Source organism: Callorhinchus milii, unplaced genomic scaffold (assembly GCF_018977255.1).
Source record: "Callorhinchus milii isolate IMCB2004 unplaced genomic scaffold, IMCB_Cmil_1.0 Scaffold1, whole genome shotgun sequence".
In the NCBI taxonomy this organism is placed as follows: domain Eukaryota; kingdom Metazoa; phylum Chordata; class Chondrichthyes; order Chimaeriformes; family Callorhinchidae; genus Callorhinchus; species Callorhinchus milii.
This window is the reverse complement of record NW_024704742.1, coordinates 48,249,375-48,273,921: the sequence shown is the minus strand read 5'-3', so window position 1 is coordinate 48,273,921 and position 24,547 is coordinate 48,249,375. Positions and strand designations below refer to the sequence as shown.

General features: G+C 41.2%; 1 protein-coding gene across 8 annotated transcripts in view; it reads left to right on the top strand.

The window, feature by feature from the left end:
• The window catches only part of rbm47 (RNA binding motif protein 47), a 110,845-nt gene that overhangs the window by 49,837 nt on the left and 36,461 nt on the right, over positions 1-24,547 (top strand). For 3 of the 8 annotated variants that reach the window (XM_007889151.2, XM_007889150.2, XM_007889140.2), the window contains exon 1: positions 18,999-19,150. The exons of 4 other annotated variants lie outside the window; for them this stretch is intronic. In XM_007889151.2, the coding sequence (XP_007887342.1) occupies positions 19,113-19,150 (38 nt within the window). In that variant the 5' untranslated portion in view covers positions 18,999-19,112. Of the gene's footprint in view, positions 1-14,070; positions 14,301-18,998; positions 19,151-24,547 lie in introns of those variants that run through there. One more of the 8 variants, XM_007889143.2, reaches the window with a different exon arrangement.

Genomic DNA, 24,547 nt, shown 5'->3' with positions numbered 1-24,547 from the left:
GAAAGGAGTTACAACTGATAGATGTTTGAAGGGGAGGACTGTTAAATGATAAGGGGAGTAAGCAAAAGAGTGGGATTGGATCAGGGGACTCATGTGGAGAAACACCAGGGCAGACTTGAATGGCTGTTTCTGTGCTGAAACATTTGATCATATGCAGGCCAAATGAAGCATTAAGATTAAAATAGTTTACATTCTAACATCCAGAAAAGAAATTGGTCTTTAAGACTGATCTGTTGAATTTTCTCTAGACAACCTCAGATATGTTTTAATTGAAAACAACTCAAACTAGGCTACAGGAAGAATACAGCTAAATATGTGCTTTTGGTGCTTGGGTTAAATAGGGAAAGCCAAGGTTAAGTTACAGATAATATTCAGTCGAATAAAACAGACTGGGTGGCAGCCATGTGCTGAGATGAAGTGTGTTTTGTTTGCTTAATTATGAGCAGTAAAGTTGAAGGCCAGAGTTTCTGAAGTGTGCTCCTTCTCTCTTTCTAACCATCAAAGACACATTATTCTGTTCATAATGATGGATCCTTCTGGAAATGGAAGTTGAAATGAATGAATGCAGCTGTAGGTTTTGAAAATCCTCCAATGGTTAATTTTTCTGTCAGTGAATTTTAAGAATGTCAAGCCTGGCAAAGGACAAATATTTCCTAATATGCAAAACTGGGGCTAATATCAGGCATTGCCAGATCAGTAACAGCCTAGTTACATACAGAGTAAAGTTCGCTCTACCCATCTATTTCCATTTTTCAGCCATTCTGTAAAGAAATAAAGAGCTTACATTTTTATGGCACTTTATCATGCTGCACTATTTCACAGTACTTCACAGTAAATATCAAGTGTTGCAATTGTTTATGTAAGCAATTGGGGCAGTCATGAGCATCCAAACCTCTCTTGTGATCTTGAGAACAGGCTCACTGGGAACTAAATTACAATTTCTCAAACTCACATAGGATACTTATTCAACAGACAGAAGAAATATTTTGAACTCAAACTCAGGCCCTAGGTGGTGAAACACTAGTGTGCTAATTCACTGGGCGGTCTTTTCATCCTTTTTTTTAAAATCCAGAAACATAACATCAGACAGATTTCTATAGATACATATTCAGCAAATTGTTGAGAGTTCCTCTCTGACTCTCTCCTCCATGTCTGAATTCAGCAGTAAATGTCAAGGTTTTACTGCCCTGTTACCTTGAATGTTGCTGCAACAGAGAAAGGGCTAAAGATCAAACCTGACCTAATTTACTCCAGTTCTTTCCCCATTTGTAATCTCGACAAATGTCATTTACAACCCTGAATACAGCAATGAATCCTGCAGACTTTGCTCAAGCAAGTTGGTTTATTCTAGAACTTTTCTGACTTAAAAGACAGAGCAGGCTAGACAAAGACTGATTTTAAGTACAAATCAGAATGGTTTGTATGATTTTTCCTAAAGGGCTTCAATCCAAAAGATTTTTTTTAAATAAGGGCATGGTGGACAAATAGTATAGCTTCTAAACACATATCTTTCTCTTTTTACAGTTGATGTGGAAATATTGGACAATGATGTGGACCATTCTCCTTGGTGGGGGACGGGGGGTGATAAGCGAGGTGTCCTTGGAGCTGAACTGGTTCCAAGCTGACATGTTTGGCAATGTAATGCCAGAATTGAGCCCACCCTCTGTGGCGGTCTCAGTAGTCCAGTTCCTGAGCCAGTCGGGACTGCAATAATCCAGGTCACTGCTGATGACAGCACACTCACCGGCAGGACTTGGAAAGGCAGACAAGACACTCAGGGCAAGAGCCTCTTCACACTTAGCTCCCAGTAATCCTGCAAATCCATGCCCTAATGGGAAGGGTGGTTCTAGCTCGACAACCATTGCTTTCAATGGCAAGCTATGAGGTTTTAATTGATCAGAGTCCAGCAGTACCCCAACACATACTCTGGGATTCTCAAGCCTTTGTTCTTACCACCCTGCGTCTAATACTCTCCAGAATTAGGGCATCAGGATACATCCCTCTAGGGAGTACGTGCACATTCCATTCCAATAAATATCTCTGGAATTTCCATGTGTAGGTGTGATGCATGGAAATCCGAGTTTGGTTTGGATCCTCTTAAGCACGTTGGTGGGTTTCTGCATATGTCAGACACCCAGCTGATCAAAAATAATAATAAAAATCTTACATTGAGTTTATTTTCCCCCCAAAATCATTCCATAACATTGCAAGTTCCGAAGTTTTAATGTGTAATCTTCTGAATTTGAATGACTCAGTTCAGCACTCCTCTCTGGCTTAGTTTCACTCTACTGACTAATACATAACTGTGTGTGAATGATTAAACCTGTGGTTTGATATTGTCCTTTTTGCAGTGACTCCTGCGCTTTCAGTATTCTTTACCTTTCATATGCTTCTCCCCTCCAACTCCAGCCTATTTCATGCCCGCTGACGTGTCCCCTTCAACATTGGGAGGCAAGCCTTCAGTCACTTTGCCTCCTCCATCGCTCTTTCCCCAAATCCTTTCACCTTGCCCCTTTCCTCCCTGTTTTCAAATCCCACCTGAAGACCTATCTCTTTGATTGGGTCATCAGTTACCTTCTGGCCCCCACAATACATCACCTCTCCTCTCCCCCCAACCTTAAATGCACAGCCTCGTCACATACACAGGGAGGAAAAGAAGAAAATCAAGAGTACAATTCTCACAAGGGTGTTAGTTGGAGCTGTTTGGGGAGAACGTTGGTTGAACAGGTTGAATCTTTTGTGCTAGGTTGGCAGGGGTACGTGGCATCTCTGGATTTTGTGCTGAGTGCTGAGACAGGTGCACGGAGAGTACAGTTTGTTCCAAAGCTCTCGTTTACAGTGATATTTGCATTTCTGTAATCTTCTAGCACCGCGACTCAACTGCTTTTTTGAACGACGCCCACCCAATTTTAATTCCGTCCTTTTGACCATGGAAGGAAACACTCTCTCACTTTTTTTACCTTTTTTTGGAGGCCGGATGGGGGGGTAAACTGAAATAAAAAATGATTACATTTATATAAATGCTGACAAGGGGATTTGGTTGTTATTAAGTAAATGGTTGTAACTTTCCAAATGGTTATATTCTATCAAATGGTTCTAAGATGTTTACAAAAAGCTCTAACTTCAATTGACGCAGTTCCAGGCACAGCACATAATGTCCTCTGAATAGTGTAACTACTTGTAATTCACTTACTTGCAGTCATCTATTGTTAATCTTCAGCACGTATGTATTTTGTGTGTGTCAAAAATCAGCTTACTAATACAGTCATCGGTTTATGAGTACAAAAATTACTCTTTCGTTTAGAAATGCCAATCAAATGATATTTTTACTAATTTTTTGGCCTGAAATGACTGACTTGCCTATCGTTCAGTTCCATTGTTGCCAATAGCCTTTCAGGCCAGGGCATGGAGTTATTCAACCGAGTAAGGCCTGACAGCCAAGCCCAATGTTGTTCTCACAAAATGTGCACTTTCCTACTGGAAACTGATCAGGAGCAGAAACACACAGCTGACGCTGAGGCCAATTGTAGAGGTCCGCTGTTGTCCTGCAGAGATCAGCTAATTAAGCATTGGTCAGAAATCAAACATTCAACCATTTGGTCTGTACATCCTAATGCTGCTGCACGTTATCCAGTAAGTCACCACAAGAGGTTCAGATAAAGAGAGCTTGTCACTCCACTTAATAATATCCCTCTAGAATACCCACCCTAGCATCTCCCCATGACTACACCAAGCTGTTTCTTACATGAGTCCAATGTACTGGAGTTAACTACCCTTCTTGGTATTTCATTCCAGTTTTACTTACCCGCAGTGTAAAGAAATACTTCTTGGTATTTGCCCTAATTGTGTTGGCAACACTGGCAGAACCACCATTTATTGCCAATCCCTGGATCCTCTGATTGAATGACTTATTAAATTAGTTCAGAGGGTTTTAGGAACAAACCATCTAGTTTGCTCCTGGAATTACAAGTAGGCTAGAACAAGTAAGGATAGCAGCAGAATATTTGTGAATTTTATTTGCAATAATTCTATAGTTTTTGTATTTGTATTTTTCTGGTGCTAACTCAAATTACCAAACTTCTTTAATTTAAGTTTCACAACTGATAATGGGATCCTAACCCACAATGGTTGAGATTACTAGTCCAGTAACATCACCACTACACCACCATTCCCATTCTGCCTTCATAATTCTGAAACATAACGCTTGATGTTAAACACTTATCCAATGCATTGGTGTATCTTAAAGTATTGTTCTACATTTGCTTTTCTATCCAATGAAGCATCTTGCATATCTATAATGTTGTCATCTCCCACAATGTCTATTTTCAAGGTGGAAGAGCACCAACTTAAAAAAGAGCTGGTAGACAACCTTTATAGATTATTGGAGTGAAATTTGCAGTATTCCTTAAAGGGTTTCTTAACTTATTTAAGGAATAACAGCAGATGGCACCTCTCTCCAGGTAAGTGGTTTGTTCCACTCAAGGCTCTAGCGCTGCCATTTTATAGGAATCTGAGGTGAGCTCTTTTATTTTGTAAATTAAAATCCCCACATCAGGCTCTACAGTCCAAATGTAGGGTCTAAAAATTGCAATAAAATCACTCAGCTCACGATCCAAGGAAATGGTGTCATAGAGAGGAACAAATCACTTACCCAGAGAAGCATGCTACTTACAATACAAAATTACAATACAAAGTTACATTTGTATAGCGCCTTTCATGTCAGGAGGACATCCCAAGGTGCTGGACAGTCAAGGATTTGGACCGGAGCGGGCGGGGGTGGAGGTTGTTGGGATCAGGGAAGGTAGGATGGTGGCCGAAGAGGAGGGTATACTTGCTGGTAAACACTGAAGCATGACTTAAATAACTTAAGGAACAGTTTATGGAATACCACAAATTCTACCCCTAATATTACTTCAGACATTTATTTTAGAGTATGTTTCTTATTTTCTTATTGTCCCTCCTCTCCTGACTGCTGCCACATTGTTGTGTGAGCTCAGTTACTCAAATAACCCTTCAAGTATGAGCTAAGACAACAAATGCTTTCAGGCTGTTCCATCTTGCGCATCAATGACAATCACTTGACATGTTAAGCCATTTTTACTTATTACTGCATGGCAGATCTGTGTTTATTTGTGAGACACTTTGATGTTAAAACACAAATTGTGTTAAAGTGTGTCGTTGCTTTGGGAAAACATCACGAAGTTGTCCGCACATGGCATTATTGGTAAAAATGACACTCGGCTCCTCTGAGATTTTTTTCTGTGCAACAAGAGAAGCGAACCCTTTAATTGAAAACATAGTGAACGTTTTTTTTTNCATTTATTGTAATGCTAAAATTGTTCTTGAGCACTTAAGTAGATGGTTGTCAAATGTCCTACAGCACTGGTCTGTATCTGGTTTTATATTGAGTAAAGTCCAAATTATCAACGTATAACGTATACTCTGCAACTTTGGACTAAGGTATTTAGGACAGTATGAATATTGCATATCTTTCATAGAGGAGAGCATCTGTACAAGTCTGCGCATTGTATCCTCTTTACCAGTCATTTTGATGGAATGCAGTGTGGTGGATGTACACCTAAAATGGCTGTCATGTGCTTGGAAATGTGTCAGTGACTCCTAAAATGGTGTGTGTTGGAAACGGCAACAGCACCCTATGGCATCCAGGAGTGATCTCCACGTTATGTACTACACACCCCAGCTATAAAAAAACAGAACATCCTACTCTCAGATATAGGGAAAAGGCCATAACATCAAGAGTCTTTAACAATGTGCTCAAATGGGTCAAGTTCACTAAATAACCGATAGCAAAACACAGTAGCTACTACCATATACTGCAATTAACTCACATGGAGCAACTCAAGAAGCAGGGATAGCTCAAAGTGGGAATGGAGGATGGGTTAGTAGTATTAATCATAATAATCCTTCATTTGATATATTGCCCTTCACATCAGCTGAACTTCTCAAAGAGCTTCACAGGATTTCCAATGAAGCATGGTGACCGTATTTTGTAGACCAACGTAGTAAAGGAGAAGAACCAAATAGCAAGTTTCCTGGAAGAGAAGGAGGGAAGATTGAGCCTGCTCCAGTGTCCCAATGTGCTGTGAGTCCTGCTTCAGTCAATTCGACTCTAGTATGCACGGTCTCTCAGGACATTGAGCTCTACTCTAGTATTCCAGCTGCTGGGACTGAGAGTGTGATATGGAGTTCAACACTTCATTGTCACATCCAGTGTGAGTGTGAGTAAAATGACTTGACAACCCAAATGATGTTTCACATTCCCCACTTTCTTACGTGACTGGTAGTTCTACACGTGTGACGTTACGCTTTCACTTTATTCCAAAGATGAGTTAAACAAATAATGCGATGAGCTCAGAATTTTTTTTGATCAGTCAGGTGTCCCACACACACAGAAATCACTGTGGGAAACCCATCAAGCATATCCAAAACCAGACTGAGAGTTCCATATCTGCATGCGATATTCACATGGAAATTTCACTGTGTCTAGAATGGAATGCGCACTCTCTACCTGAAGGGATGTAATCTGCTCCTACTTTGGAAAATATTAGGCGCAGCTTAGCAAAATCCAAAAGTCCTCAAGTAAATTGGGATGATTGGGCCATCATAAGCAGTGGTAATGCCTTAGAGTATAGCAGATCTTCGTGGTTCAGGAACAGGACTATTGAAACTGTCATAGAAGTGCAAATTGATTCCAATATCATGTTACCAAGCAGGTCACCTTGGAGCCAGCTCAACCCTGAGGAGACCCCGTTTACCACTACATATGAATTTACTATTTGGAAAGGCTATGTGTGGGCAGAGTGATTTGAATATCCCAGGAATTACATTATGTGCTGGAAGGGAGACAGACTGGAGAAAGAGGGAAGGGAGAGATTTAGTAGTTCCCCATTATCATCCCTTTCGACCTAGTCACTGTGGATGAGGAAATTCATTGGAACTAAATTGACATCTTTAGGTTATTTGCATCCGAACAATATAGGCTCAGTATTCTTCTCTGAGTGATTCATCTTTTCCTGGAATTTTTCACACTTACACTGAACCATATTAAGTCGCTAGGAAGTTGGATTTGATCAGTTATTGCGGACTACAATGCAGTGATTTTGGGATTCCTTAATAAGGAAATCAGAAATGCTTCACACTGATCTACAAACTCTGTTCCAGTCTATCTCAGCCATTGCTTTTACTCTAAAAAAAATGCCAGTTCCTTTCTCATTTCAGTTCTGCATGTATGGCGAGTGGTACATTGGATGCTCTTCAAGAGCATTAAATGTACTAAACCAGTGATTATTGTAATCTGTTTTGTCTATAGGAAGTGAATTGTAATCACCTGTATTCACTGAAAAGTCACAGCCTTTTCTAGAATCTTTACCTTGAATGAGGCATTACTGATGTCACTTGCTGTACCTTTTTTGTATGTGTTTGTTTGCATATTTGTGTGTGTGTGTGTGTACCACAGATATTTTGTCTGTTTTTTGGTCAATTATGTTTTTTGTGTCCGACTTGAAAACATCAAATAGAAAGCAGAATACAATAACGGATATGGTTAATGAAGTGATTCAGTGGGAATTTTCTCAATTATCTGTAAAGTTTTCCCACCAGCAAAGAATCAAACACACTCGCCCACCACAGTCAGTAAATTTCCTGCTTATCTTAGAATCACCCCTGTAATCTGGCTAGAATAAGTATCAAGCTAGTTGATCAAGTTACTCAATAGGCATTGCCATTGGGGACATAGGAATGTCATGTGTGGAATGCAACCAATCCAGATTCAGTAATGTAGAACCCAGTGTTACATTAATATTCTGGAGCTCAGTTACCTTTGGGTGGGAGAGAAATTTCACAGACATTTGGAAGTTTACTTGTAGTTATGCATCTCACAGGAGGTTAAATAGGTTGGGGAGCGTCGTTGATTGCACAAATTCTCCCTACTTGTCTGGATTTGAGTGGGCCAAATGACTTGTTCACATTCCATGCCTTCGAATGATTTTTATGTTTCATGCTTTTTAACTGTATCTGTTACATTGCAATAATCTTTGGGCAGCCAGTAAATCCTTATTATCAGGCCAGGGAATATTAACGTTACCCTGAGATTCATTGGGATTCATGCAGTGCAGACATGGAAACGTAGAAGTCCAGCCCTCAAAGGAGAATTCTGTGATTTAGAGGAGTATATAGAAGGGGATTGTGTATTATTGTGCAATGGCGGAGGTGGGCGATGTTGCGGAGGTGGGGGAAGGCAGAACGGTTCATGGCACAGATGTGGGGTAGAAACGATAGTTGAGGATCAACAAGACGCCAAGGTTCTGGACTGGCTCAGTGAGGTGGAGTGTACAACCATGGATGGTGATGCTGTCAGCACTGACGGAAGCCAATCAGGAGAGCCTCGGTCTTGTTGATGTTCAACTGAAGAAAATTAGCTCTCATCCAGGACTTGATGTCTGACTGACATTCTGTCAGGACAGCAGTGGTGCTAGAGTCAAGGGTGGAGGCAGAGAGGTAGAGTTGGGTGTCATCTGCATACATGTGGAGGTTGACATGCGGATGATGTCACCAAGAGGGAGCATATATGCAAGAGGACAGGACCAAGAACAGAGCCCTGAGAACGTCGCACAAAATGGTGCAGGGGCTAGAGGAGAAACCGTTTGAGGAGATAAAGTGGTGGCGATGTGAGAGGTACGATCTGAACCAGTCAATGACAAAGCCGTGAAGGTTGAGGTGAGAGGAGAGGCAGTGGATGAGGATAGAGTAGTCGTCGGTGTTGAAGGCAGCAGAGAAGTCAAGGAGGACGAGGAGGCAGAGGGAGCCCTGGTCGCTGATGGACAGAATGTCATTTGTCACTTTGACCAGGGCTGTTTCTGGAGGGGTTCGTGAAGGGAGTGGCAGGAGAGGAAGGAGCGAAGTTGGGAAGCAACAGCTCATTCCAGGACCTTGGAGAGGAAAGGGACGTTGGAGATGGGGCGGTAGTTTGAGAGTAGAAATGGGTCCAGGGAGGGTTTTTTAAGGATAAGAGTGATGACAGCAGCTGAGCGGATCCTCTCGACTTTGAATTTGAGGAATTCCAGCATTGCCTCGCAGTTGGGGATGGGTGAAGCGTGAGAGGGTGGGCGGAGGAGCTGGTTGGTGATGGAGAAGAGGAGCCTGGGGTTGTCCTTAGCCTCCAAGATTGTCTTGGAGTAGAAGGATGATTTAGCAGAGATGAGGGCGGAGTGGTAAGATTTGATAAGGTTCAGCCAGATCTGCTAATGGACCTTTAAGTTTGATTTAAGGTGCATTCAGCGGCACATACCTATGCTTTAAGGGAGCGGAGGTGGCCGGTGTACCAGGGTAAGTTACGTGAATAGGTGACAGTTCAGGAAGAGAGGATAGCAACGGAATTGAGAGTAGTGGAGAGGAAGTTGTGCAGAAGAGTGACCGAGAAGGATAGGTCATTGTGGGAGGCAGCCCAGAGGGAAGAAGGAGTTCAGATGACTCCAAGGCAGCCGAGAGGGAGCAGGGGGATATTTTTTTTCAGGGGCAGTAGGAGATCAAGGTGGTTTGGGTGCTTTTGGGGAGAGGGATTGAGGAGTTAAGGGAGATGAAGTGATGGTCCAAGATCACTTTGTCGATGATGGTGAGGTCCGAGACAGTGAGACCCCGAGTGATCACCAGGTTGAGGGGGTGACCGCGGATGTGGTTGGTGGAGTGGATGTGGAGGGAGAGACTGAGGGAGGAGATAAGGAAGGAGAAGTCAGCAGAACCCAAATAAATTCACCGAAACAGTACAGGTTATTTTTTCAGTGTGGTGGTGAGATGTCTCTGAGAATGAGGAAAAGAAAGCATTAAGACAGTAACAGTGACAAGACAATGATGAAAGGAGAATGAAAGTGAATCTGCTGGCTATTTCTGTTTCGTCATCCAAATGTCGACACATGCAGAAACACGTCAACGGATGGAAATTTCCCTGTGTCTAGAATAGGGTATGGGGGTATTGCTGGAATTTATTCAGCTGAAAATGCATTGCTTGCCATTCAGAGGCCGCACAGGACAAATGGTAAAATGCTGCCCTAAGTAAAATTTCAGTGTGTCGCCTCTGTCCTACCCTCCTTCTTATTCACATAGAACTATAGAGAATCTACAGCACCAAAACAGGTCATTCGGCTCCAGCTAATCCGTGCGGTGTTTTACATGAGGAGTTTAACTTAAGTGAGATGAAAACACCTACAACCTGAATGATACAACCGCTTTTTTAAACTTTAATTAGGTGTTTGTGGGACCTGTACAGCTCACTGCAGCGCCGCCCAGCTCGCTTCGCTTAGCAACAACAAAATTACATTTGTATAGCGACTTTCACGCCTTTCACGTTGGGTGGACATCCCAACGGTTAGCAACCTGAAGTAGAGTTTATTATTTTGGTATTAGTGAGACTGGTAGACTGTTTTACAATGGGTAATTGAATTATAATTGACAAAGATTTTCCCAAACAGTTTCTTTCGACTGTCGGTGTAAAATATCCACAGTGAGAAAGGGAGCATTGGTACAAGAGAAGGGAATAGTGGATCAGGCGAGAGAAAGAGGGAGGGATTAGAATAGGTGGTGGTTGATGTGGAATAAAAACATCGCACAGACTAGTTGGGCCAAATGGCCTGTTTTGGTGCTGTAGATTCTACACAGTTCACTGTGATTGAGAAGGAGAATCACGGATAGTATTTGGAAAACTCACCTTCCTTCAGCTTGCCGTCAAACTCCGCCATTGCTCAACACTGCGAGACTCTCCATGCTTGATGGGTGCTGTATAAATGCAAGTGATTGTTGTTATTCCAGAATGTGTGTGGAGTTTTAAAAGGCCAACAATGATCCTGCGAGCATTCAGCGTGTATGTTCCTTGCTGCTTCTAAAGCGAAACCAGCAGACTTGGTGAGCTGCACCTAAGTAATACTTCTTCATGTGTGAGTCTAGACAGTGATGTGGTCCTTGCAGCACAGTTAGTCAATAGGGGTGGGAGTGTGTGCTGTAGTTTAAGAGAAATACCATTAATCTTCCAAGGGCAAAGTCAATACACTTTGTGTTGAATTTATTGACAATGCAGGGTCAGGTTACAAATTTTGCCCAATATTTTAGGTTTCCCAATAACAAGATCTCAATATAAAACATGATTTATTGTAAGAGTCATGATTACAATAATTATTATTCTGCAGTACAAGAAACCCTTACATCTTTAGTGCCCTGAGGAGTAAGTACCTAGAAATGTAAGGACTCTCCAATCATTTCCTCTGTACTGTTTAGGTAGCAACAACAACAACAACTTGCACTTATATAGCGCTCTCCACGCAGGGTAGCATCTCAGAGCACTTAACTGTGGCAGAGCTGACTCCGAGCCCGGTGGGTGGGGAGGTGACTGTAGACACGGTCAAAATGAAAGGTTTTCAGGCAGGACATGAAAAAGGGGAGAGAGGGGGCAAGGTGGAAGGATTGAGGGAGAATGTTCCAGATTTTCAGGGCATACTGGCTGAAAGAGCGACCTCCAATGGTAGAGTTGATGGTGTGAGGGACAAGTAGGAGGCCAGTGCCAGTGGAACGGAGGTACCGGGTGGTGTATTGGGGGGTGAGGAGGTCGGAGAGGTAGGGAAGTGCCAGAGAGTGAAGGGATTTGAACACCAATGCTGGCAGTGCCGGTTTGGCTCAGTTGCTACCACTCATGAAGCTTGTGACATAGAGCTAGCACTCACAACAACAACAACAATAATAATAATAATAATCCTTGCATTTGATATAGCGCTTTTCACGTCGAGAGGACGTCCCAAAGCGCTTCACAGAATATACTGTAAAGTGAATTGACTGTATATTTGAGGGCGAACGCGGCAGCCAATTGCGCACAGCAATGTCCCACAAACAGTCGTAGATTGAAAATGACCAATTTATTATTGTTTTTGGTTTTTTTGGAGGGATTATTATTAGGCGTGTGGAGTAAGGAAACTTGCCCAAGGTTTCGCCCTGCCTGGAATTGAACTCAGGTCTCTCGCTTGCAAAGCGAGTGCTCTAACCACTGAGCTACAGGACTCCACAACAACAACAAGATTCCATTTATAAAGCGCCTTTCACGTCAGGAGGACGTCCCAAGGCGCTCACAAGCTTGTGAGTTTAAGCTTCATGTCAACACTTGAGATCAATGTCTAGGCTGAAACTCCAGTGCAGTACTGAGGACTAAAATGTCAGAGTTGCCGTCCTTTTGATGCGATGATATACCACAGACTGTCTGATGTCAACACTATTTAAAAAGAGAAGGGAGTTACTCGCAGTTTTTTGCCTAAGAATCCTCCAAAAAGTTGGTGACTCACTTCATTGTTGCTGCATTTGCCTACAAATGTCACGGACTCTACACCTGAGAGCAATTGCCTGTGAAGTACTTAGAAATGTTTTGATATATAGATCCTGTATCAAATAGAGGGATTCATATTATTTTTCTCCCCTACACATTACTAAGAATTAACACTGACATCCATAAGACAAGATAGACCAGCACAAAAGCAGGGTAAAAAGATTATACATCCAGCACAGAGCAGAATAATTAGTCCTGACCTAAAGGCCACAAACAATCCACAGATCATATGGCTCTGGACTATCCCAGGGAAGTAGCCCAGCTGTATTAATAACTTTATTTACATTTTCTGACAACATTTGTCAAACATAAAAAGTACTTTTCTTGCCAGGAACCTCATGAATCTATTCCTGTGATCAGCTGCAGAAACTGTCAATAAGAATACCACATGCAAATCCTCATAGTTTACTGTTGTAAACTATGAATATATCTCTCCGCAGCACCTTATTGAGGCTTTGGGCCATGGTGGGCCAACTTAACTGTGCAGTTAATATTAGGTGCATCGAATGTCCCGGATGTGGTTGGATTGCTCTTTCAAAGGGCCAGCGTAGATTCGATGAGCTGAATGACCTTCGTCTGTGCTATAAATTTCTATGGTTCCATTGCTAGTAAGAAGCCAGTATTCCAATATTGACGACTGTGCACTAAGATCTGTGAGTGGGTATCCAATGCCGAAGGTCTGGCTTCATGAATATCACCATTGCAAAACGTGGTCGAGGAAGAGGAGGGGGTCAACTATACACACATCCAGGTACATTCAGTGTCCTAAACATCCAGTGTAAATTATGGCTATTGTTGCTGTCACAGCTGTGGGTGGAAAGGGGGCATTGGAACTGAAGGTGCAGCCCCCCCTGAATTCCAACAATTCTTGACTTAAAGTTATGAATACTTCCATGACTCATAAGGACTTAATGCAAAGAGTTTAGGGGGGACCTTGATCAAAGTTGTGACTGGATGTGATCTAATCAAGGATTATCTTATCAGACTCCATTGTACTGTGCTTTTGGTTAGTCTTTACGATGCTAGAAAGCATGAGATGTGTAACTTGGATTTGTTTGACTAATACATGGTAAACGAGTGCAATTGTGTTCATCTGTGAGCTCCTGCTGAGCGATAGCGGAGCTCGAATAAATAAGAGGAGCTCTGCTAATTCCAGCAAATGGCAGTCAGCAGACTGTTATTCTCCGCCACACTACACATGTTTGATAGCGATAGGCAAGGAGATATTTACGGATTTGTAACTGCTGCGATATGTCAAGATTGTGCAGAGTTCAAATCAGATCCAGAATTGGGTCGATATTTAGGTAAGTCATATTGTCAGTGCTTTGGAACATCTTCCTGACGTGAAAGGCGCTATACAATTGTAACTTGTTATTGTTGTTGGTGCAGGTGGTGCTAGAGTAAGCAAGACCCACCACCTCAGGGGTGGTGAGATGGGTGGGGGGAAGAGTTTGACATCATAACTGTATTGATTCAGGCTCAAGTCCGTGTAAGCTTGTGGTAGCCGTGCATTTGAAATGTTCCCTCCCCCTTTCCCCTCCCCTTCTTTTGGGCAGATCCACCCGGGCATTCCCACTGGTTTGAGCCCACGTTGCTTTCAGTCTAACTCTGACGTCAGACAGAGTCAGAATTTTCACTTTGTGGATTGTCAGGGGATTTTTAAAAAAAATACTTTCAGGCAACCCGTCTATATGAAGCCCTTCTCCAAATCTCAGCCATAAAGTCTCTTTGCAGAGCAATAATCGGTGATTGATGGGGTAAAGGCTAATAAGGCAGCGCCTCCCCTTTTGCATGAGGTAAATAGACTGGCACCATTGCACCTTAGCTGGCAGTGCTGAGTGATAAAGGTTCAACTCTATAGACGTGGAAGAGAGTGAAACAGCTCGCACAGATTTCCCTGCGTTTAACATTCCGGCCTACAGAGGTATGATTTTTTTGACTTATTTCTACTTTGAAGTGATCATTTCACTGGCATCACAGATGATTGAAGCTTAATATGACCTTCTGGTTGTGTTGTACCACAGTCCAGGTCATTTTAGATGACGCTTTGAGCTGATGCAAGCTACCTGCTACTGTATCTGATACGAATTGTTAATCGAAACACCCGTATTTTGAACATTAAAATCGATGTACGATTAATCTCACTCGGCTTTTGTATTGAAAAATTTGTTCTGGCAGTACCGACAGGCTTATGTTTAAATGCGAGTAGAGTCGATGGTGAAACATTTGTTGAAACATCCATTTTAGTGCTCGCAAGTGTTTTTAAGATTTATTTTTTACGGTATGAAGGGCAGGATAATTCAACCCCTGAGTGAGCTGGGACTCAGTAGACATTGTAGCTCGGGTGAACTGAAGAGCGAAGTAACTTGGAAAGTCAACCTGTTTCAACAGTAGTAATAGCAACGTTTATCCTTCATTTCTTTCTCATTATTTCATTGCACTCAATCCTGCTATTGCTCCTTTAACCCCAATTCCTCATCTGTTCCAAAAGTGGAATGTTTCTAAAATATCTGTTTTGTTGTGGGGGGAGGAGGGGGGACAGAATAATTACCTGGGGCTAGTGTTCGAGTAACGATTTTTGCCACATAAAAAGTTTGAAACATTTACTTTTAGAATAGCCCTTGCCAGGCAGTGAGTAGATTTTTAAAGGGATATGTTCAGTACCAATATGCTGTGATACAGTCCAATCTTGTAATTTAAATCAATCGTAAATATGCAAATTCCCGCCAGCCTGTACTTACAATTGATATGAAATTTAGACAGCATTACATCATCTCCACAAAAATTTAACTTGGCATAATACACATTCTAGCACCATATGCCTGACCAATTGTATGTATCAGCTGTAATTATTTCTTTTTTAAAAAAAGTATTACATATACGAATACATACAAATATCCGTATTTGTAGATGTCACGCCTTGCCTTATCTGGTACAGGAGGAGTGTTAATAAAATATGGCTCATTTAACTGGTACATTTAACCTGGTATTTTTAGACTGATTTCTGTTTTCACCTTTCCATAAATATTTTACAAGTTTCTTTTTAAGTGAGAACTGCAGCTGCTAGTCTAGTAGCACTCTGTCAGCATGCACCTTTGCTCTTTTTCTCTCCACCCCCTCCCATCCCTTTCCCCTCTGACACTCTCTTGCTCTCTATATCTCTCTTTCTCTCTTTGTGCACCTTGCACTCAGTGGAGCTGTTTGCTCTGAGGGTGGGACCCAGAGTTGTTTTGTGTCCAGTGAAACATTAACCAAAAGCAATCAGCCATGAGTCTGAAGGGCATTCCACTGCGGTGCTGGGCTGTGAGAGGAGCATATACACCTTGCTCAAGGTGTATATTGCATTGTTGATGAACGGAGCAGAGTTATAAACAGTCACTCTATAGAGACAATCTATGGAACTTGTTTCAAACTCATGCTGGGACACGGTTACACAGGTGAAACCACTCCACTGCCGACTTCTTTTTCCCAACCATAGGATCACAGAAGTTTAGAGTCTAGCTTCAACAGCACTGTGTTACTTAAATCAATTAATTAATAATATTTGTAGGCAAAAGTGCCAATTAGTACACAGCAACTAAAATAAATTAATTAATAATAATTAATAACTTGGTCATTCAATCCACGACTGTTTGTGGAACATTGTTATGCGCAATTGGCTGCCGTGTTCGCCCACAAAATATAGTCAATTCACTTTACAATAAATTCTGTGAAGCGCTTTGAGACGTCTTAATGATGTGATAAGGCGCTATATATCAAATGTAAGGATTATTATTCTTATTACTTTAGAATATTTGCTGTCAGCCTGGCTCGATTGATGGTACTTTCAGCGCTGGGTCAGGATGTTATGGGTTCAAGGCCCACATCAGGCTTTTGATCGCATGGTCCAGACTGACACTCCAATGCAGTACTGAGGTGTGCTGCATTGTTAGAGGTGCCATTCTGCAGATGAGATGTTAAAACCGAGAGACTGTTTACCTGTTCTGGTGGACGTTAAAGATCTCATTTGAAAAGAGAAGAAAGTTTCTCCTGGTGTCATGGCCAACAATTTTTCAGATAAAATTGAACATTCACTTCATGGCTGTTTGCGGATCATTGCTGTGTGCTAATTTGCTGCCACATTTGCCTACAAATACCTGGTCTTTACACTTTACGGAAACTTGGTGAATCACTTTAAGATGTTATTGACGTTATATCAAATTATTATATTATTTTATTACAAAACCAGGAAGAAAGCAAATTATAAAAGATTTTTTTTACATTACATTATTTTCACTGTAAGGATGATGATTCATTGAATTTCTTTCCAATGTGAATATAGGTACCAAACATTTTCTTTGAGTAGACGGAAGACAAGTTGAATCTTGTCTCATAGAGTTCTCTGATGGCCCAGTGAGTAACAGCACTGCCCAGTACAGCATTAAACTATAATATCAAAGGATCATCAATTCCCGGCCTGTGCTGATTTCGTTGATTTCAGTTGAGGCAGCACTAGAACTTCATAGCCTTCAGCTATGGAGAAGAAAGGAAAAATCACCCAAGGTTCTTGTTCCTAATTGCCATCCAGTGACCACGCTGGAAAGCGCTGTATGTAGACAGGTGAGAACAGGATTGATCTTGGCTCCAGTGCTCTTCAATGGTTGAACAAACTGCTGACACTCACTGTCTTTGCTCATGAATGAAGAATAGACATCTGGACAATCATCTAGAGGGCAGCTGGTAGCTGTGTTATACCAGCAACAGTCAGAGCCTGCAGAATGGGGGATAATTGATCATCTCTTTTTTTAAAAAATGTCCTTATCGTTCATGTTAGCTAAGTATCAGCCCAAGACTTAATTTAAGAACTAGGAAATTCTTTACCGATCTTAAGTCATCTTCTGGTGCCTCACCCATGTTGCTATTATAATAAAAATAATAGGTGTGAGTAAGTGTGGGCAGGCTGTTTGACTATGTATAAATCACATCATGCCTGATCCTATCCTCACCCGATGCCCTCTCATATATTGTTTCCTAGCAGCGGTCACCCAATAGTGACCAGGAGCGGGAGCCTAATCTGATTATTCGTTCACTGGTCCAGGGCACTAAGGCCAATAATGGCAGCTCACATCCGGCTGGGATGCCTGCAGATAACTCAGCACAGACCCAGGGTGACATCTGAGGTCTTCTGATACTGTGCAGTTCAGTTTCATTTTAGGCAGTGAGCTTATCAACTCAGCCTTCAGGTAACAGATTAGGATGTTTCTTAACTGCACTGACACTGATTATTTGATTCGGTAAGAATGATCATTTAATACCATGTCTCTATACTTCCAAAACGTTAAACTTGGTACAATATTGTTCCCTCTTCGCTTGTTATCTAATATCTACCTAATTATGGTGTCTCATGCTGGGTTATGGTTACAATGGCTGGAACCACTCCACTGCCTACTTTTTCCCTACCATAGAATCATGGAAGTTTACAGTGTAGAAAGAGGCCAGAGCAAAGTGTTGATTCAATCGCACTTCCCTGACTTATCCCCATACCGCTTCAAGCCTCTATTAATTTGTTTCTCCAATTTGCTTCCCTTCTTCTCTTCTGAAGGTGAAGATTCCTTATTTCTTTTCACTGAGATACTGTTCTGAGATACTGGGCACCCTTCATTGTCGTGGTTTAGTGGCCATTATTCAGGTGTGGGCCTTAGCAGCAAATCCTGACAGACTATTGGATCACAGACACATCACAGCTGAATCTGAACTTGCCCTCCCCCCATATTATCTATGGAGGGAACCAGGTGGAGGTTGATCGGGAAATGGATGGACATTCTGGAGATTTTGCTTCATTGGCTTTAGGCTTCAGGAGTATTCGTTGGAATACTTTTTTGCAGGAGATAGAGTAGTTAGGTGAAATCTATCCATGTGAAAGGAATGAGGTGTGATGGATTGAATGGCTTCTTTTCTTTCCCTGTATTCTTATGTTCCATCAATATCCATTTTTGATTGGTTTTGAAGTGATATTTCTGAGGCTCCTTCAGCACAGGGCCCAATATATGTTCCATAAACAGCACTGTCCTAACAATTTTCGAAACCCTGCAAAATGCTATTTTTGTACAATTGTAGTGTGTGTTATTTACAAGCACCAAAACATGTCCACTATTGACTGACTATTCTTGAACATTAATTACCTCACAGGTTCAAAGTTTGGTAAAAGGAATTAATGAACTCTAGAACAATACTTACTCACAATCAAGTTATTCATGAGAACGCAGAATCTTTACACCGAGGAGATGAATATTGCCACCTATTGATTATGTAGTTGTGTTAACAAACTTCGCTTCACAGCAGTGAGTGGTGAATACAAGTGAAGTTTACTCATGGATTTCACTAGGAAGGTCAGCGAGAGGGAGCAGTAGCTACTGAAAGAATGTATCAGTTCTGTAGCAAAGTAATGTAGTTCTGGACAAGTGCAGTGTTGTTGCAACTTTCAGAAAGAGTCGAAAAGATAGTTAAAGCAACTACAGAACTTGAACATTCTCGCTCCCTCCTCATATTAAAGTTAACCTGTAGCCTGGAGTGTGCCAGCAGCTTACAGCAGTTCCAGCTTTGGAGACAGTAGAGTGAACTCATTTAAGAAACAGCTTGATGCTGCAATGGATGAACGGTTGTCGGGCTCTTCTGAAAGGATGGGATCAAATGGGTTGATGCCAAAAGCCTTCTTCATCACAACTGCTCTTGTAATCTAGTGAGTACCGTAAAGTAAATGAAGCTGCCATCCTGCCTCTGGAGCTACCTCAACAGGTGATTTCATTTGCGTTCTCTTGGCTGCAATAGAAACCCTGACACCACTATCCATAATATCTGACTGTGTTGTAGTTCATCACTCACTAGCTATTTGATGGACCTACCCAGCCACTGGATGAGTTACAGTAATAATTGGGCGACAGGGGTGTGGGGGTAGATAATGCAGTATTTCATAAAATAGTTATTGTATCAGCCTAGTTCAGTTGGAACCTATATACTGTAGTCCATATAGCTCCAATATAGCTGTATATAGTCCATATAGCTAGCGATGTGCTCCGTTGTTGGAGGTGCCGTATTTTGGATGAGATATTAAACTGAGGCCCCGTCTGCCTGTCTAGGTCGATGTTAAACATTCCCCGGCACTTTTCAAAAAGAAAAGGGAGTTTCTCCCAATGTCCTGTCAACAGTCCCCCAAATAAAACTGATCAGTCACTCAATGGCTGTGAGCAAATTGGCTTCTCCATTCGCCCGCAAAAAGACGCAGTCACATCACTTTACATTGTATCCTATGAAGAGCTTCTTAAACGTGTCTTGATGACATGATAAGGCTCTCTATCAAATGCAAGGTTTATTATTTTATATATATATATATCATTAGGCTAGGAAGTGTGATTTAAATGCATCATTGAAACCTGTCCTTAATTTTAAGTTGGTATCTGATAAAGCTACATTGAATTGCTGCTCACTCAGCCAGGCACAAGAGACCCGTGAATGTGTGTGACTTTCTAAACAGTTCCAAAACTACTTTTGCCAAATTAATTTTTTTTACTGAACATTTTTTCCTGCTTGATGTTGATTGTGTTTGTTGAGCGAGGCCTAGAGATTTGTGGTTATAAGCCTTGTCTGAGGTTATTATAGGATTACAAAGTTATTGATCAATGGCTTCCATTGACTTCATGTTTAAGAGGCATTCAAGTGCCCTTGTTGTTTGCTGCTTCAAACAACTTGAACTTGCAGAACATCTTTCATTTTGAATGCTCGCTTCAGAGTGCTTCGCAAAGACTATAGAGACTTATTCATCCAAATTCCTTTTGTGATCCATAGTGCAGAGGGGAAATTTGAGGATAATGACCAGAGATATGGTCAAAGAGATGCATTTTTAAGAAGACTTTGAAAGCAGGAAGTCGAGGCGCAAGAAAAAAGAGTTGGGCTACAAGTTCCAGAGAATGGGAGCATAGTAGCTGAAGGTTCAGCCACCGATGGTGGGGCAGGGAGGAATATGTAGTAGGCTTGAGATGGAAGAACAGAGGGAACTGGCAGGGCATATAGAATTTAAGAATAATCGGCCTCAACAGGAAAAATTCACAAGGTGCAATATGAGTTTCTGTTGGGACTCATTGATCAGTGGTATAACAAGGCCCCAGAGGGCACCTGGTGCAATAGGATTTACCACCTCTATCTCCTTGTGTTCTCTCTCTCCCCAGCGAAGAGTGTGCATGGTGTGGCTATATTGAAATGGGGAAAGAACATGAGTTGTTCTCTGACAATGAGTTGGGCACCCATAATAGCATGTTTAACAGATGACTGCACCACTTGACCCATGGTGGTTATACCACTGTCATACAATGCACTAAAATCTGGATACCTCCGTCCCCTGAAATGTCTTTGATACCAAAGGGTAGTACTTGTCAGACAGAGGTTCCTCATTTATAATTTATCACATGGCCCCTTGCTCAGGAGAGTATGTTTGTTTATATGATGTGAGTTATTGCACTTGTTACATGTGTAGCGGCTAACAATAAAACTGTGGTGTAATTCCCATGGCTTTTTATCAATGGCCTTTAGTCAGATGACCCACAATTGGCCTATAATTTACACAGCAAGACAGGTTAATATTGCTCCAATCCTAAGAACAGATATATTAGGTGCAATTGGCCTTAGCCCCAGTTTGAATCCCCTGAAACAGACTGTACAGACCAACATTGACCATAGATCTGGCAGAATTCAGGGATTGAATAAAGCAAAACTCGCTTAAGTCTTATCTTTATAAATCATATAATTGTCTAACTTTTACATGGACCCAAGTCCTGTTCAGTTTCCCAGCGTGAGAAATAGCTTGATGCTGCAATGGTGAGTTTGGGATTTTGTAAGGATGAAATCAAATGGACTAAAAGATTTTGTGGCTCATTGTGTGCAAATTGAAAATTGAATCCATTCTGGTCTACGACTAATAGCATGAACGGACATTGGATTTGTGTCGTAACAGCTTCCTACATGAGCAGTCCCTTTCCTTTTTCTTCTCAAAATCTGTGCACTGAGAGCCAATGGATTGAAACAGTAAGCACAAGATGGCCAAGAGATCACATTTGTAAGAATGCTAAGCTTCCTGTCGCTACTTCTATTTTAGTTGAACGCTTTCATATAATTTTCAGTTCCTTTTTTGCTAATTTTTCCCACTTCCTCATCTTTCTTCATCCTTTCGTTCTTGGATTAACCTTATGAGTAACAAAATTCCATTCAGATTTGTTTTGCATTGAGATCATTTTATTTTATTTCTTACAAATTTCCCCAAGTGGCAGGACTTCCCGGTGACAAGTTAGGAGATGTGAATCCTAGAATGACACAGTATTAGACAAGAAATGAGAAGCAAATTAGAGACTCCCTTTGCCCTAAAAACACTAAGTGGGGAAGAGAAAAATGGTGGGGGGGGAGTGAGTTAATTAAAAAGCCTTCCTCTTTCTCTAACTAAATTCGTACATAATTGTGGCTAAACGTTTCAGAAACATTTTACCAAAACCACATTTTTATGAAACCTCTTCTTGTTAAAGAATGGCATACTAGATTATAACAAAATACAGTACTTTTCATAAAATAAAGAATAAATATAATCCATTGATTTGAGTAATGGTGTGTAGGCATAGTTGTTTTCCGCTTGCCTCGGTCACAGGCACCACTGGGACCGATAGTGAGATGCACTATTGTGAAAGTGTACTTTGACACAGATTATGGGAGAGCTTGAGTAGGACAAAGTGTTAAATGATAAATAACTGTGGTTAAATCTCAATTTTATCTTCACTGCAGTTACTCATGACCTTCCTGAGCAGTGAAAATGTTGCCAGCTCGCATGCAATAAACAAAATGATAAAAGCTGATTTTTTTTTGCTGCTTTGCTATTTTCACAAACTGGAGAAAGGCAAGTAAGGTGAAATGCAGGAAAAGGCAGATCATATCAATAATAATAATAATGATGCTTACATTTGGTATATTGCCATTCACATCAGAAGCTGTCCCAAAGTGCTTCACATGATATATTGTAAAGTGCAGTGACTGTGTGTTTTGAGTGTAGAGAGCGTGTTATAATAGGTTTGCCCATCATCTTTCACTATTCCATTCTCAGATTTTTTTTCTTTCAATTTCCTTGTCCACTTTCCTTCAACGATTTGATGATTTACTTTTCTCATTTCCTCTGCTTTTTTTAATCTCTGAGATTTATGAATTTTCTTCCATTTTCACCAGTTGGTTTCTGAAAGGCTTGTGTCTGATTTATTTTTCTTTTGCCCCCTTCTCTCCATTTAAGGTGGGAATGTGTTCAAACCAGCATTTATGATACCTCCAACAAGTCAGGCCAGTGGCATCTTGAGGCAGGGCATTAGTGGAATGAGAGGGAGTGAGGGTGGGACATAGCAAAGAGCAAAATATAAACATACTGCAGTCCTATAGGCTTTTATATTATCTTTTCAGGGTCCTGAAGTTCCAAAGCCAGATGTTTTATACAGTTTCTGGGTCTCGCGAGTCAAAGAGGGAGAAATACAACCTGGTTCTAGATTCCCTGTCTTTATGTAGCATTTTAGAGTGCCCAGAATTTGGCTAATTATTGAATTCAATCTTAATTGTGCAGCAGGTTTACTGTAGGTTTTCAAGGAACTTTGAGTAAACCGCTTCAATTATTATTTAATAATTTAAAGTATTTAAGAATTTGCCAACTTATGGATGCTGCAAAATGCTAAATAAACTGATGATGTTAAATAAGCTGCAAGCTGATGTTAGTCTTTGTTTCCCCAGTGGCACCTTGTCAGATAATGGTAGTAAAGGCGGTGGACTCGGTGGAGGGTTGTAGCGTAGTGGTTAGAGCACTCATCTCACAAGCGAAAGGACCCAGGTTTGATTCCCAGCTGAGGAAACCTTAGGCAAGTTTCTTTAGTACACATGCCTCTGTTTACCTAGCAGTAAGTTGGAACCTGGTTGTTAGTCGATTGGCAGATCTGGGGGTAATAATCACTCAATCCATGACTGTTTGTGGGACATTGCTGTGCACAATTAGCTGCTGTGCTTCACCTTCAAAATATACAGTCAATTCACTTTGCAGTGTATTCGGTGAAGGGCTTTGAGACGTCTCAATAATGTGATAAGACGCTACATCAAATACAAGAATTATTACTAATATTATAGTAGATTCATAGCAAAAGATGGGATCTTGTACATGACTGGGAATTATCATCATCAACAACAACCACCACCTGGATTTATGCAGTATCCTTCACATGGGGCAGCGTCTCAGAACACTGAAAACCCAATCTGGAGCAGTAAATACGGATTAAATTTTTAAAAGGAAATTGGAATTGTTAAAGGCTGACTTTTGGGGGCAGAACGCTGCACATGGTGGTTCTGGTATGTTTGGTGTTTAACGTTGGTTGACAATAGTGGAAAGATGTCTCATTTGTCAGTACTGACTTACCTCAGCTTGTTAAACAGAAATAGGCATTGAACTGACGCTTATCCAGGTCAACAGTGTAGGGAGCGACAACCGGCCTCAGCACAGACTTGCTCACAAAAAAGTGGAGTGCACTGTGTACAAAGAAATGGTGCAGACATGAACAAGGGAACAAGAGGGATATTCAACATGTGCAGCATGTTTATTAGATCGTGAGATATTTAATCTCATTGCTATGCTTTTACTTCATACTCCTGAATACTTCACAGATTTGCTGTACACAATTGAAGTAGGCTGTACATGAATAAGAACAGATTGCACATGACTAAGTGGAGCACAGTGTATATGAGTATCAGTGCATCAAAAACATAAATGACCAGCAGTAGATTGTGGAGTTCCCCCATTCAGGAAACTTCTCCTTTAGTAAATGAAACATAGCTAGCAAGGGAAGTTTGCTGGTGCCTGTGGTTATAAGTTCATTTAGATTAATTAGGTATCAGTATTTAGCTCACAAACTGTTGACTCAGCACTGAACTATATTAGGAATAAATACGTTTGTGAATTTACTAGCACAAACGACGGTTGCTAATGGGTGTGGATGCACTGTAACCATGGCACTGAAGTACCTGCCCATTGGCGAGTTATCAACAAAAGCATGTTGTATTTGCAAATTATAACTGTAATTTCCCTTTACTATTGAGCTTTTGAGAATTTCAGTTTCATACATTTATAAATGTGCATTG